This window comes from Phocoena sinus, chromosome 3, assembly GCF_008692025.1.
Source record: "Phocoena sinus isolate mPhoSin1 chromosome 3, mPhoSin1.pri, whole genome shotgun sequence".
NCBI classification, from domain to species: domain Eukaryota; kingdom Metazoa; phylum Chordata; class Mammalia; order Artiodactyla; family Phocoenidae; genus Phocoena; species Phocoena sinus.
The window spans coordinates 20,391,551-20,407,473 of NC_045765.1; the positions used below are offsets into that span (position 1 = coordinate 20,391,551).

General features: G+C 38.7%; 1 protein-coding gene across 4 annotated transcripts in view; it reads right to left on the reverse strand.

Moving 5' to 3' along the window:
• The window catches only part of SIMC1 (SUMO interacting motifs containing 1), a 98,484-nt gene that overhangs the window by 10,507 nt on the left and 72,054 nt on the right, over positions 1-15,923 (reverse strand). The window contains exon 8 of one of the 4 annotated variants that reach the window (XM_032628921.1): positions 12,315-12,438. The exons of the other annotated variants lie outside the window; for them this stretch is intronic. Coding sequence (XP_032484812.1) covers positions 12,348-12,438 — 91 coding nt within the window. The 3' untranslated portion in view covers positions 12,315-12,347. Of the gene's footprint in view, positions 1-12,314; positions 12,439-15,923 lie in introns of those variants that run through there. 4 annotated transcript variants of the gene reach the window in all.

The window sequence follows — 15,923 nt, forward strand, 5'->3', positions numbered from 1 at the left end:
GCTACAAGACTAGTATCTTAAGAAGGGTTGATTTAGAACACCCTTACAAATCCTAGAAACAAGGCTTAAAAGGAGAAAGCTAATCTGCCAGTAAATCACTGTCTGCAAGAATGAAACTCAATACTCTTTAAAGGAAGTCAGCAAATTTCAGACTCTCAACAATGTGGCATTCATAATGTTCAGCACACAATGAAAAATTATTAGACAGGGGAAAAAGCAGGAAAATGTGATTCATAACCAGGAGCAAAATGTCCATAGAAACAGGCTAAGAGTTGATACAGATGTTGGAATTAGTAGACTTTAGAACAGCTATTATAAACATGTTCAAAATTAACCAACCAACCAACCAACCAGCCGACCAACTAACCAAAAATATATATAATCAGTGATTAGATGGGGACACTTAGCAAAGAGAAATGGACACTATAACAATGAACCAAACGGAGACTCTAGAGCTGAAAAACACAATACCTGAAAAAAAAAATCACTGGATAGGCTTAACAACAATTGGGCACCACAAAAGAAAAGATCAGGGAGCATGAAGACTATCCAAAGTGAAAAAGAGAAAAAAAAAGACAAGTCAAAACAAAATAAAACAAAACAACAACAGTAGAAAACACCAGATCCTCAGTGTTCTGTGGAACAGTGTCATACAGCTTAATGTATATGTACTTGAATTCCCAGAAGATGAAAGTTTGGGGCAAAAAATAATGGCCAAGATATTTCAAAAATTGATCAAAAATATCAACTCACAGATTCCAGAATCTCAATAAACCCCAAGCAGGATAAACATAAAGGAAACCACACCTAGTTATAATAATCAAATTGCTGAAAACAAAAAAAAAGCAGCCAGAGAAAAAAGACACATGGCATATAAGGGAACAAAAGTAAGAAATTCTAATGACTTCTCATCAGCAAGCCAGAAGAAAATGGAACATCTTTAAAATAAATTAAAAATACCTATCAATCTAGAACTCATATCAAGTAAAAACACCATTCATATATGAAGGTAAAATAAAAACATTTTCAGATAAACAAAAGCTGAGAGAATTCATTACGGTAGACCTGCACTACAAAAAATGTTAAAAGAAGTTAAGTTCTTTAGGTGGAAGAGAAATGATACCACATGGAACTTGGATCTTCAACAAAGAAGAGCACCCAAAATGGTAGCTATGTGGATCTGATGTGTGTTTTATTTCAGCACCACTAAGCAATTAACTCAATTCTGACACTATTTACCATAGTGTCAGATCCCACAGGTTAAGGGCTCAATCTTACAAGACCGCCCTCCCACTCTCTCTTCAGGTGTCAATTGGAAAGTCCAGGTTGTTGACCTGTGTGCTTCTGAACCACTTAGCTATAGATCGAAGGTTCCCAGAAACCCATCTTAGGTTTGATTAACTTGTTACAGTGGCACACAGAACTCAGAGAAACACTTTACTTACTAGATTACCAGTTTATTATAAAAGGATATAACTCAAGAACAGCCAAATGGGAGAGATGCATAAGGTATGGGGAAAGGGTGAGGCCCTTCCATGCTCTCTGGGTACATCACTCTACAGGCATCTCCACCTGTTTACCAACCTGGAAGCTCTCTGAACCCAGGCCTTTTGGGTTTTCAAGGAAGCTGCATTAGATAGGCATGACTGATTAAATCATTGGCCATTGGTAATTGAACTCAACCTCCAGCCCCTGCCCATTCCCAAGACGTGGGGGTGGGGTGGGGGGAGGGCTGGGAGTGGAGGGTTGGAGTCCCAACTCTCTAATTACACGGTTCCCCTGGCAACCAGCTCCTATCCTTAGGTCACCAAATGCTTTCTGAAAGACCCCTCACTAACATAACAAAGATAACTTGATCACTCTTATCACTTATAAAACTCCAAAAGAGCTCTGTGCCAGGAACAGGATGAAGATCAAATATATATATTTCTTATTATAGGTCATAATATCACAGTTAGGTAGTATAAAGACTTTCCCTCCCATATCTCTGAAATTTTTTTAAAAACAACTAAATGTTTAAAGCAAAAATATGATCCCATCCTGGAGTAAAATGTATGACAACAATAGCACAGAGGATGGGAGTGGGGTAAATGGAAATACACAGTTATAAGGTTCTTACATTACATGTTATGATATAATATTAATTCAAGGCAGACTCTAGTAAGTTAAGAATGCATATTGTAATTCCAAGAGCAACCATTAAAAAAAGTAAAACATTTGCTGAAAAAGCATGTGATAAAATTCAATACCTGCTCATGATAAAAACTGAGAAAACTAGGAATAGAAGGGAACTTCTTCAACTTATTAATGAATATCTACAAAAAAACTTAGCTGGCATAATAATTAATGGTGAACTCATATATATATATTTTTTTGCGGTACGCGGGCCTCTCACTGTTGTGGCCTCTCCCGAGGCAGAGCACAGGCTCCGGACGCGCAGGCCTTCAGTGGCCATGGCTCACGGGCCTAGCCGCTCCGCAGCATGTGGGATCTTCCCGGACTGGGGCACGAACCTGTGTTCCCTGCATTGGCAGGTCGACTCTCAACCACTGCGCCACCAGGGAAGCCCTGAACTCATATTTTAATTAATCAATAATTAATGAACTGAATGCTTTCCCCTAGATCATGAACAAAGGTGTCTGCTTTCATCACTGCCATTCAACATAGTACTGGAAGTTCTAGCCAGTGCAGTAAGGCAATAAAAGGCATACTGATTGGAAAAAAAGAAATAAAACTTTCCCTATTTGCAGATGACATGATGTTCTACACAGACAATCCTAAGGAATCTTTGGCACAAAAGCATTTTCCTTAAAAGAAAAAGCTGATAAGCTGGACTTCATTAAAATTTAAAACTTGCTTTTTGAAAGACCTTGTTAAAGAGGATGAAAAGACAAACTACAGAATGGGAGAAAATATTTGCAAACTACAGATCTGAAAAAGGATTGTATCTAGAATATATAAAGACTCTTAAAAGTCAACAGTAGGAGAGCAGAGTCAAGATGGAGATGTGGGAAGACGTGGAGTTAGCTTCTCCCTGCAACTAGGGCGCCTGCCGGCCGCTGGTGGGGGACTCTGATGCCCAAGGAGATGGGAGGAACCCCAAAGTGAACCGGTAGGATGTAGGGGGACTGACGGGGGAGGAGAAGTGGAAGCCAGACAGGATCGGCATCCCTGATGCCCGGGAGATCAGGAGAGGCAGGCGGGAGGGACTCTCCAGGAAGAGCAGGAGAGGAGGGAGGGCGATTGCCTGGCCCATTTGGGCCAGGGAGCCTGCTGAGCTCCCAGGCCTGTATCCCCCCCTCCAAAGCCCCATCCAGGCTGCATGGGTCCTGGGGGCATAGGAGGGAGGCAGGGAGATCAGGAGAGGCAGTTGGGAGGAGCCATCTGGGAGGAGTGGGGGATGAGTGGAGGGCGATTGCCCCTCTCACTCGGTATGGGGAGCCTGCTGAGATCCCAGGCCTGTCCCCTGCCCTCCAAAGCCCCCTCCAGGCTATGTAGGTCCTTGAGGGCATAGGAGGGAGGAGGGGAGATCAGGAGAGGCAAGGGGGAGGGGCCCTCCCAGACTGGAGGAGCAGGAGAGGAGAGGAGGGCGTTTGTCCCACCCACTTGAGCCCAGGAAGCCTGCTGGGCTCCCAGGTGAAGTCCCCTGCCCTCTCAGACCAGGAGTGGGGGGCACGCCTGGGCCCCTTCTGTTCCTTGAGCCTAAGCCCCATCCCCCACAGCCCCCAGGGCCTGTTCCAGCCCTGTGGGTCCTGAGCATTGGCCCCACCCACTACCCAAACCTCACCCTTGCTTAGGCCCTGCCCTCTGCAGCCAAAGCCTCCTCTCCCACCCCCCTTTTTTTTCCCTCCTCTTTTTTACTACTGTGGTACTGTTGTATCTTCCGGTTGTTGATTCATCTATATTTTTATTTTTATATTCTTCCTAACATATCTGTTAGTTTCCTAGTCTAATTTTATTTTTTACTTTGTTATTGTATTTTTTGTTTGCCACCCCAGGCAGCTTGTGGGATCTTGGTTCATGAGCCTGCCAGGGTAAGGACGAAGCTCCTGCGGTGGGAGTTCTGAGTCCGAACCACTGGACTAACAGAGAACCTTAGACCCCAGGGAATTTTCATTAGAATGAGGTCTCACGGAGTTCCTCATCTTAGCACCAAGACCCAGCTCTACCCAGTAGCCTACAAAAACCCCAGTGTTGGAAGCCTCAGGCCAAACAACCAGTAAGACAAGAACACAGTCCCACTCATAAAAAAATTTTAAAAAATGAGACGGCAAAATAATATGTCACAGATGGAGGAGCAAGGTAAAAACCTACAAGACCAAAAATATGAAGAGGAAATAGGCAATCTACCTGAAAAAGAATTCAAAGTAATGATAGTAATGATGATTCAGAATCTCGGAAACAGAATGGAGGCACAGACTGAGAAAATACAAGAAATGTTTAACAAAGGTCTAGAAGAAATAAAGAACAAACAGAGATGAACAACACAATAACTGAAATAAAAAATACAGCAGAAGGAATCAGTAACAGAATAACTGAGGCAGAAGAACGAGTAAGTGAGCTGGAAGACAAAATGGTGGAAATAACTGTCGAGGAGCAGAATAAAGAAAAAAGAATGAAAAGAATTGAAGACAATCTCAGAGATCTCTGGGACAACACTAAACACACCAACATTCGAATTATAGGGGTCCCAGAAGAAGAAGAGAAAAAGAAAGGGTCTGAGAAAATATCTGAAGAGATTATAGTTGAAAACTTCCGTAACATGGGAAAGAGTCACTTAAGTCCAAGAAGCAAAGAGAGTCCCATACAGGATAAACCCTAGGAAAAACACACCAAGACACATATTATTCAAACTAACAAAAATTAAATTCAAAGAAAAATATTAAAAGCAGCAAGGGAAAAACAAAAAATAACATATAAAGGAATCCCCATAACGTTATCAGCTGATTTTTCAGCAGAAACTCTGCAGGCCAGAAGGGAGTGGCAGGATATACTTAAAGTGATGAAAGAGAAAAACCTACAACCTAGATTACTCTACCCAGCAAGGATCTCATTCAGATTCAATGGAGAAGTCAAAAGCTTTTCAGACAAGGAAAAGCTAAGAGAATTCAGCACCACCAAACCAGCTTTACAACAAACGCTAAAGAAACTTCTCCAAGCGGGAAACACAAGAGGAGAAAAAGACCCACAGAAACAAACCCAAAACAGTTAAGAAAATAGTAATAGGAACATACATATCGATAATAACCTTGATTATTAAATGCCCCAACCAAAAGACACAGACTGGCTGAATGGATACAAAAACAAGACTCATATATATGCTGTCTACAAGAGACCCACTTCACATCTAGGGACATATACAGACTGAAAGTGAAGGGATGGAAAAAGATGTTACAACAGACAAGGAGGGACACTACATAATGATCAAAGGATCAATCCAAGGAGAAGATATAACAATTATAAATATATATTCACCCAGCATAGGAGCACCTCAATACATAGGCAAATGCTAACAACCATGAAAGGAGAAATCGACAGTAACCCAATAATAGTAGGGGACTTTAACACCCCAGTTACACCAATGGACAGATCGTCCAAACAGAAAATAAATAAGGAAACACAAACTTTAAATGACACAATAGACCAGACAGATCTAACTGATATTTATAGAACATTCCACCCAAACGTGGCAGAATACACTTTCTTCTCAAGTGCACATGGAACATTCTTCAGGATAGATCACATCTTTGGTCACAAATCAAGCCTCGGAAAATTTAAGAAAATTGAAATCATATCAAGCATCTTTTCTGACCACATGCCATGAGACTGGAAATCAATCACAGGAAAAAAACTGTAAAAAACACAAATACATGGAGGCTAAGCAGTGCACTACTAAATAACCAAGGGATCACTGAAGAAATCAAAGAAGAAATAAAAAAATACATAGGAACAAATGACAATGAAAACACGACAACCCAAAACCTATGGGATGCAGCAAAAGCAGTTCTAAGAGAGAAGTTTATAGCAATACAATCTCACTACAAGAAACAAGAAAAATCTCAAATAAACAATCTAACTCTATACTTAAAACAGCTAGAGAAGAAGAACAAAGAAAACCCAAAGTCAGTAGAAGGAAAGAAATCATAAAGATGAGAGCAGAAATAAATGAAATAGAAATGAAGAAAACAATAGCGAAGATCAATAAAACTAAAAGCTGGTTCTTTGAGAAAAACAAAATTGATAAACCCTTAGTCAGGCTCATCCAGAAAAAAAGGGAGAGGACGCAAATCAATAAAATTAGAAATGAAAAAGGAGAAGTTACAACAGACACCGCAGAAATACAAAGCATCGTAAGAGACTACTACAAGCAACTATATGCCAATAAAATGGACAACCATGAAGAAACGGACAAATTCTTGGAAAGGTACAATTTTCCAAGACTGAACCAGGAAGAATTAGAAAGTATAAACAGAACTATCACAAGTAATGAAATTGAAACTGTAATTTAAAATCTTCCAACAAACAAAAGTCCAGGACCAGATGGCTTCACAGGCGAATTCTATCAAACATTTAGAGAAGAGCTAACACCAATCCTTCTCAAACTCTTCCAAAAAAAATCCTGAACAAAATACTAGTAAACAGAATCCAACAGCACATTAAAAGGATCATACACCATGATCAAGTGGGATTTATCCCAGGGATGCAAGGATTCTTTAATATATGCAAATCAATCAATAATGGTACACCACATTAACAAATTAAGGAATAAAAACCATATGATCATCTCAATAGATGCAGAAAAAGCTTTTGACAAAATTCAACACCCATTTATGATAAAAACTCTCCAGAAAATGGGCATAGAGGGAACCTACCTCAACATAATAAAGGCCATATATGACAAACCCACAGCAAGCATCATACTCAATGGTGAAAAACTGAAAGCATTTCCACTAAGATCAGGAACAAGACAAGGATGTCCACTCTCACCACTCTTATTCAACATAGTTTTGGAAGTCCTAGCCACGGCAATCAGAGAAGAAAAAGAGACAACAGGAATACAAATTGGAAAAGAAGAAGTAAAACTGTCACTGTTTGCCAATAACATGATACTATACATAGAAAATCCTAAAGATGCCACCAGAAAACTACTAGAACTAATCAATGAATTTGGTAAGGTTGCGGGATACAAAATTAATGCACAGAAATCTCTGGCATTCCTATACACCAACAACAAAAAGCAGAAACAGAAACTAAGAAAACACTCCCATTTACCATTGCAACAAAAAGAATAAAATGCCTAGGGATAAACCTGCCTAAGGAGGTGAAAGCCTTGCACTCAGAAAACTATAAAACACTGACGAAAGAAATCAAAGATGACATAAACGGATAAATATATCATGTTCTTGGATTGGAAGAATCAATATTGTGAAAATGACTATACTACCTAAAGCAATCTACAGATTCAATGCAATCCCTATCAAACTACCAATGGCATTTTTCACAGAATTAGAACAAAAAACTTTACAATTCGTATGGAAACACAAAAGACTCTGAATAGCCAAGGAATCTTGAGAAAGAAAAATGGAGTTGGAGGAATCAGGCTCCCCAACTTCAAACTATACTACAAAGCTACAGTAATCAAGACAGTATGGTACTGGCACAAAAACAGAAATATAGATCAATGGTACAGGATAGAATGCCCAGAGATAAACCCATGCATATATGGGCACCTAATTACGACAAAGGAGGCAAGAACATACAATGGAGAAAAGACATCCTCTTCAATAAGTGATGCTGGGAAAACTGGACAGCTACGTGTAAAAGAATAAAATTAGAATACTACCTAACACCATACACAAAAATGAACTCCATGTGGATTAAACACTTAAACATAAGGCCAGACACTATAAAACTCTTAGAGGAAAACATAGGAAAAACACTCTTTAACATAAACCACAGCAAGATCTTTTTGACCCATATCCTAGAGTAACAGAAATAAAAACAAAAATAAACAAATGGGACTTAAACTTAAGAGCTTTTGCACAGCAAAGGAAACCATAACCAAGACAAAAAGACAACCCTCAGAATGGGAGAAAATAATATTTGCAAATGAAACAACAAAGGATTAATCTCCGAAATATACAAACAGCTCATGGAGCTCAATATGAAAAAAGCCAAACAATCCAGTTTGAAAATGGGTGGAAGACCTAAATAGACATTTCATACAGATGGCCAAGAGGCACATGAAAAGATGCTCAACATCACTAATTATTAGAGAAATGCAAATCAAAACTACAATGAGGGGCTTCCCTGGTGGCGCAGTGGTTGAGAGTCTGCCTGCCGATGCAAGGGACACGGGTTCGTGCCCCGGTCCGGCAAGATCCCACATGCCGTGAAGCGGCTGGGCCTGTGAGCCATGGCTGCTGAGCCTGCGCGTCCGGAGCCTGTGCTCCGCAACGGGAGGGGCCACAACAGTGAGAGGCCCGTGTACTGCAAAAAAAAAAAAAAAACAAACTACAATGAGGTATCACCTCACGCTGGTCAGAATGGCCATTATCAAAAAATCTAGAAACAATAAATGCTGGAAAGGGTGTGGTGAAAAGGGAATCCTCCTGCACTGTTGGTGGGAATGTAAATTGACACAGCCACTATGGAGAACAGTATGCAGGTTCCTTAAAAAACTAAAAAGAGAACTACCATATGACCCAGCAATCCCATTACTGGGCATATACCCTGAGAAAACCATAATTCAAAAAGAGACATGTACCAATGTTCATTGCAGCACTATTTACAATAGCCAGGACATGGAACCAACCTAAATGTCCATTGCCAGATGAATGGGTAAGGAAGATGTGGCACATATGCACAATGGAATATTACTCAGCCAAAAAAAGAAACAAAATTGAGTTATCTGTAGTGAGGTGGATGGGCCTAGAGTCTCTCATACAGAGTGAAGTAAGTCAGAAAAAGAAAAGCAGATACCATATGCTAACACATATATATGGAATCTAAAAAAAAAAAGGTACCGATGAACCTAGTTGCAGGGCAGGAATAAAGAGATAGACATAGAAAATGGACTTTAGGACATGGGGTGGGAGGGCAAAGTGAGAGTAGCATTGACATACATACACTACCAAATGTAAAATAGTTGGCTGGTGGGAAGCAGCAGCATAGCACAGGGAGATCGTCTCGGTGCTTTACGATGACCTAGGGGGGGATGGGAGGGAGGCTCAAGAGGGAAGGGATATCGGGACATGTGTGTGCATATGGCTATTCGCTTCACTGTGCAACAGAAACTAACACAGTATTGTGAAGTAATTATATTCCAATAAAGATCTATTAAAAAAAACCAAACTCAGTAAAAAAGCAAACAATCTATTTAGAACATGAGAAAAAAATATTTTAGTGAAGATGTTATACAGATGGTATTAAGCACATGAAAAGATGTTCAACTTCATTAGCCATCAGAGAAATGAAGATGAAAATCACATTGAGAATCCACTACACACCTATCAGAATGGCTAAAATAAAAAACAGTAACAACACCAAATGCTGGCCAGGATGCAGAGAAACTGGATCACTCATATACTGCTGGGGGGAATGTAAAACCGTACAACCACTCAAGGAAACAGTTTGGCAGTTTCTTAAAAAAATTAAATAAGTAACTACTATATAATACAAAAATTGTACTCCTTGGCGCTTATTCCATAGAAATGAAGACTTACATTTATTCAAAAATTTGTACATGAATGTTTATAGAAGTTTTATTCATAATAGCCCCAAACTGGTAACAAGACAGATATCCTTCAGGAGATAAATTGTTAAAGAAAAAAAATCAAAGGTACACCCACACTATGGAATACTATTCAGCAATAAAAAATAATCAACTATTAATAGATACAACAACCTGAATGGATCTCCAGAGATTTATGCTAAGTGAAAAAGCCAATCCCCAAAGGTTACATACTGTATGAGTCCACTTATACAATATCTTGAAATGACAAAACTATAAAAATGAAAAATAGACTAGTAGTTGCCAAGGGTTAAGAAGGGGTGGCGGTGGGAGGGTATAGTTCTAAAAGGGCAAAATGAATAATCTTTATGACTATGGAAATGTTCTCTATCTTGGCTTCTATCATTCTTTGTTTTTATTTTTAAAAATTGAAAAAAATTTTATTTTATTTATTTTTATTTTTGGCTTCATTGGGTTGCTGCACACGGGCTTTCTCTATTTGCTGTGAGCGGGGGCTACTCTTTGTTGCAGTGCGCGGGCTTCTTATTGCGGTGGCCTCTCTCGTTGCGGAGCACAGGCTCTAGGCACGCAGGCCTCAGCAGTTGTGGCACGTGGGCTCAGTAGTTGTGGCTCACGGGCTCTAGAGTGCAGGTTCAGTAGTTGAGGCTCACGGGCTTAGTTTCCCTGTGGCATGTGGGATCTTCCCAGACCGGGGCTCAAACCTGTGTCCCCTGCAGTGGCAGGTGGATTCTTAACCACTGCGCCACCAGGGAAATCCATTCTTGATATCCTGGTTGTGATACATGCACTAAAGTTTTGCAATATGTTACCATTGGGCAAAATTGTGTAAAGAGTACGTGTGATCTCTCTGTATTATTCCTTACAACTACATAAGAATGTACAACTATGTAAAAATAAATTTTTAATTTAAAAAAGTTAAAAAGACTTAGGAAAGATAAAATGGAATAATAGAAAATAATCCAAAAGAAGGCAGAAAAGGAGGTAAAAATGAACAAAGAACAAAAGGGACAAATAGGAAACAAACAGCAAGATGACAGATATAAAACCAATAATTAAATTAAATGTAAATGGAATAAATAACTCCAGTTAAAAGGCAGGGATTTTCAGCTGCGTAAAAAAGCAAATCTGACGATATGCTGTTTACAATAAATATACCTTTTTTTTTAAACTTTTTTTTATACTCAGACAAGAGCTGCAAGAATAGTACAAATAATTCCCAAATACCCTTAGTATTTTTCACTCAGGTTCCCCAAGTGTTAGACATTTACCATATCTTCTTTATCCTTCTTAATAACTCTTTCTATTTTTTTTCTCTAAACTATTTGATAGTAAGTTGCAGACATGATGCCCATTTATCCCTAAATACTTGCAGTGTATAATTCCTAAAAACAAGGACATTCTCTAAGATAACCACGTACAATGATAAAAAAAAATCAGAAAATTAATCTTAATGCAATACTATTATATTAAGCATAGACTTTAATCAGATTTTTAAAATTGTCTTAATGATGCTATTAATAGCAAAAGAAAATCCCAGATTATGCATTGCATTCAGTTGCCTGTTTTCTAATGTCCTTTGATCTGGAATAGTTCCTCAATCTTGCTTTGTCTTTCATGACATTGACATTTTGGAAAAGTGCAGGTCAGTTTTTTTCATAGAATGTTTCTCATTTGGGATTTCTCTGATGTTTTCCCATGATTTGATTGAGGTTATGCATTTTTTGGCAAGAGGACTGCAAAAATGTTGTGTGTATCATATCAAGGGGCATATGATGTCAATTTGTCCCATTGCTGGTGTTAATTTTGATCACTTGACTATGGTAGTATCTCCACAGTAAAGTTATTATTTTTCACTTCATAATTAATATCTTGTGAAAATATACTTTGAGATTATGCAAATATCTTGGAGTACACAAACTTTCACAGTTTTAGTACACACTCATACCTGAATTTACTCTTATTATGATGGCTTCCAAATGGCATTTTTTCCCCTAATTCATCATTTCTTCTTATATTTATTAGCTGGCTTTCTAATATAAGGAAGAGAGTCCATTTTCTTCCTTCCTATCAGTATTAGAATCATGGATTCTTATTTTACACAACAGTTTATAATGTTTTACTGTCAATATTTATTTGGTACTCAAATTATCCCAGATTTAGTCAGTGGAAGCCCTTTAAGCTTCTTTTGACATGCTCTGAACATTCCTTGAACAGTTCCTCACTTTCTGGAACAAGATGTTCTAGGCTCATTTTATACTTTTCTTTACCTCAGCTCTGGAATTAGTCATTTCCTTAAAGAACTCTGGTTCCTTTTAGTATAAACTAGTATTTAGAAACAAAGATCTGAGTACTAGGTATGCTCACTGCTACTAGGCTGTAATTGTTTCTATGCTCTCTCAGTGGGTAAAGGTAGGAAACAGACGTATGAATTCACACACACACACACACACACACACACACACACTATATATATATATATATATATAAAACTCACTCACACATCTACATTTATTCCTATATCTATCTATATTTATTAGAAACCACAAGTTCATGTTGATACCTCCAATTCCAATCCAGCACCACAGGGTTCCTTCTATCCTTTCCCCTTTTCATATGTGTAACTCTCTTCTCTGACAGTGAGAAACTTGGCTCTCATTATCCACAATACATTTATTTGTTTAATCCTAGAATACACATAAGATAGTTTTTGAATTGTTAACTCATACTTTCTGTGAAAAAGAAAGTTACTAACTAGAGTTTAATATTTACTTACACTTCATTTTGTCTTTAGCCTGAGGGCGTTTAGTCCAGATACTGTGTTTTATCTTACTTGGACAGACTAGTGGTTTCCAGGGGTTGGAGAAGATGAATAGTTACCCGTAAAAGGGTAGTATAAGGGATCTTTGTGGTGATGGAACAGTTCCATATATCTTGATTGTGCTGGTGGTTATATGAAGCTACAAATGTGATAAAATTACATAGAACTACCCTCAAATGAGGACAATCTAGGTGAAATGGATGAAATCTGAATATGTTCTGTGGATTATACCAATGTCAATTTCCTTTTTGTGATACTGTTATGGTTATGCAAGATGTAATCACTAGGGGAAAGAGGGTGAAGGGTATACAGGACCCCTCTGTACTAGTTTTTGCAACTTCCTGTGAATCTATAATTATTTAAAAATAAGAAGTAAAAAAAAAGTTGCTTGGGCTTGTCCTCCCTCCCATCCCCCACCCCATGGCCCCAATTATTCATTTAAAACACAGGTTAATTTGTGTCTGTTTGTATTGCATGTTAGGCTCCCATCCAACTTCCTTGCTGATTTATTTTTCTTTTTTTGAGTATATAAAACATTAATATGGTTCTAAAAGTCTAAAAGTTATAACTATACAAAGAAGTATACTCAGGGAAGTATTACACTACCAATGCTACCATTAAGGTCATTCCAACTCCAGCTCAGCACCTTATCTCCTTTCCAGCCCATTGCCATCTATCTACCCCTGTATGTAAGCAATTTGATTAGACTGCCGTTTATCTTAACTTGGTTTCTTTTTTTGTAAATTATTATAATCATGTATATTTAAAAATGTCTCCTTCTTAGAAAAAGATATGTATATTTATTATGCATACTCTTTTGTATTTTGCTTTGTTTACTTAACAATATATTTTGGAAAATAGATCATAAATATTTTGCTCCTATTTTTAAATTTTACTTTTTTACAGCTACATCTTCACTGTGTAGATGTACCACAGATATTCAACCACTGCCCTGTGTATGGGCATTTGGGTCATTTCTAGTATTTTGCAATTACAAACATGCTGTTGTGAATATCCTTGTGCATATGTATTTTTATACTGTTAAAAGTGTACCTTCAGGGGGCTTTCCTGGTGGTGCAGTGGTTGAGAGTCTGCCTGCCGATGCAGGGAACACGTGTTCGTGCCCCGGTCCAGGAAGATCCCACATGCCGCGGAGCGGCTGGGCCTGTGCGCCATGGCCGCTGAGCCTGCGCGTCCGGAGCCTGTGCCCCGCAACGGGAGAGGCCACAACAGTGAGAGGCCCGCATACCGCAAAAAGAAAAAAAAAAAAAAAAGTGTACCTTCAGGGTAAATTCCTAGACATGAGATTGCTGGGTCAAGAGGTACATGTACCTTTAATTTTGTTAGATATTGTAAAATTCCCCTCCATAAGGCTTGTACCATTCTGCAGTCCCACCAGCAATGTATGAGTACCTACCTGCTTTCTCAAAGTCTCACTAATGTTGTCTTTTATAGTACTTTAAAATTTTTACTATTTAGATAGGTTAGAAATTGTACCTCAGTGTAGTTTTAATTTAAATTTCTTTAAATATGAATGAGGTTGAACATTATAAGAAAATAAAATCACAGATCACTATCTCTAGTAAACATAGATGCAAAAGCCCTTAACAAAATATTAGCAAATTCAATCTGTCAATAAAAAAAGGATAACATATCACAGTCAAGTAGGGTTTTTTATTCTAGGAATGCAAGGTTGTTTTAATATTAGGAAATTAATCAATGTAATTCATCACACCAATGGAAGAAAGGAGAAAAATTTTGACTATCTCAATAGAGGAAAAAAATTTCACAAATTTTAATACCTATTCTTCACAAAAACACTCAATATATTAGAAATAGAAGGAAGTCTCCTCAATCTGACAAGGGGTACCTATGAAACACCTACAGCTAATACTACTACTAAATGGTCAAAGACTGAATGTTTGCCCCCTGAGATCAGGCATAAGGCAAGGATGTCTGTTCCTATCACTTCTCCAACATTCTATTGGAGGTATTAGCCCATGCAATAGGGTAAGATAAACAAGCAAAAGGCATACAGATTGGAAAGGAAGAGGTTAAACTGCTTTATTTGCAGACAAAATATTGTGTATGTAGAAAATTCTAAGGAAACTACAGAAATATTCCTACTAGAATAAATGAATTCAGCAAGGTTGCAGGATTTCTATATGCTATCAATGAGGCACTGGAAAATGATAGGTCACATGGGTTATGGCTTTGTCAACACTCATGGAAGGATATTTATGTAAATTAGTTTGTATCATTTAATTGCATGTAAATTATACCTAAACTTTTAAAAGTTAAAACAACCAAGATAAAAGTATATAAAGTATCTTCTGGTATAATTTGGGGTGGTTGCCAATATGCCCTTTCTGAGAAAGTTTTAAAGTAGGGCCAGGTTTTATTTAAAATTTTTTTGTCTATGTTAAGCCCAAATTTGTCTACAGTTACCCATTCCTTAGATTTCCCATCTCTCACCAGAATCTGGGTATAAATGAATGAATAGTATGGGAGTTGGACCCAAATGAAATATCCTTAACAAAGTGATAGCGCAAGCATGGCATTTATGAATGCTTCCTTTTGGCTGACCACTGTAATGTATTGCCTTCTTTGAACTGACCTTGGATTTAAGAAGTCCTGGGGGGCTTCCCTGGTGGTGCAGTGGTTGAGAGTCCGCCTGACGATGCAGGGGACACGGATTCATGTCTCGGTCCGGGAAGATCCCACATGCCGCGGAGCGGCTAGGCCCGTGAGCCATGGCCGCTGAGCCTGCGCGTCTGGAGCCTGTCCTCCGCCACGGGAGAGGCCACAACAGTGAGAGGCCCGCGTACCGCAAAAAAAAAAAAGGGCTTCCCTGGTGGCGCAGTGGTTGAGAGTCTGCCTGCCGATGCAGGCGACACGGGTTCGTTCCCCAGTCCGGGAGGATCCCACATGCCACGGAGCGGCTGGGCCCGTGAGCCATGGCCGCTGGGCCTGCGTGTCCGGAGCCTGTACTCCGCAGCGGGAGAGGCAACAACAGTGAGAGGCCCACGTACCGCAAAAAAAAAAAAAGAAGTCCTGGGTTTAAATCTGGATTCTGAATGTGATTAACTGTGTAAACTTGGGTTATTTAACTACTTAGAGTATATTTCTCATTTGTTAAACAGTAATAACATTATAAAGTTTTATGAAAACATGAGATAATTAACATGACAATGACTGGCACATTGTAGGGACCCAATAAGTGTTTGTCTTAATCTTAGCAGGATATTTTAATTAAATCTTTATTACAATTCTATATGGTATGACATTTTCTTCCAATAGAGGAACCAGAACTGTACAAGAATAGTCTTGGCTGCCAACTGGCAGCTTAGG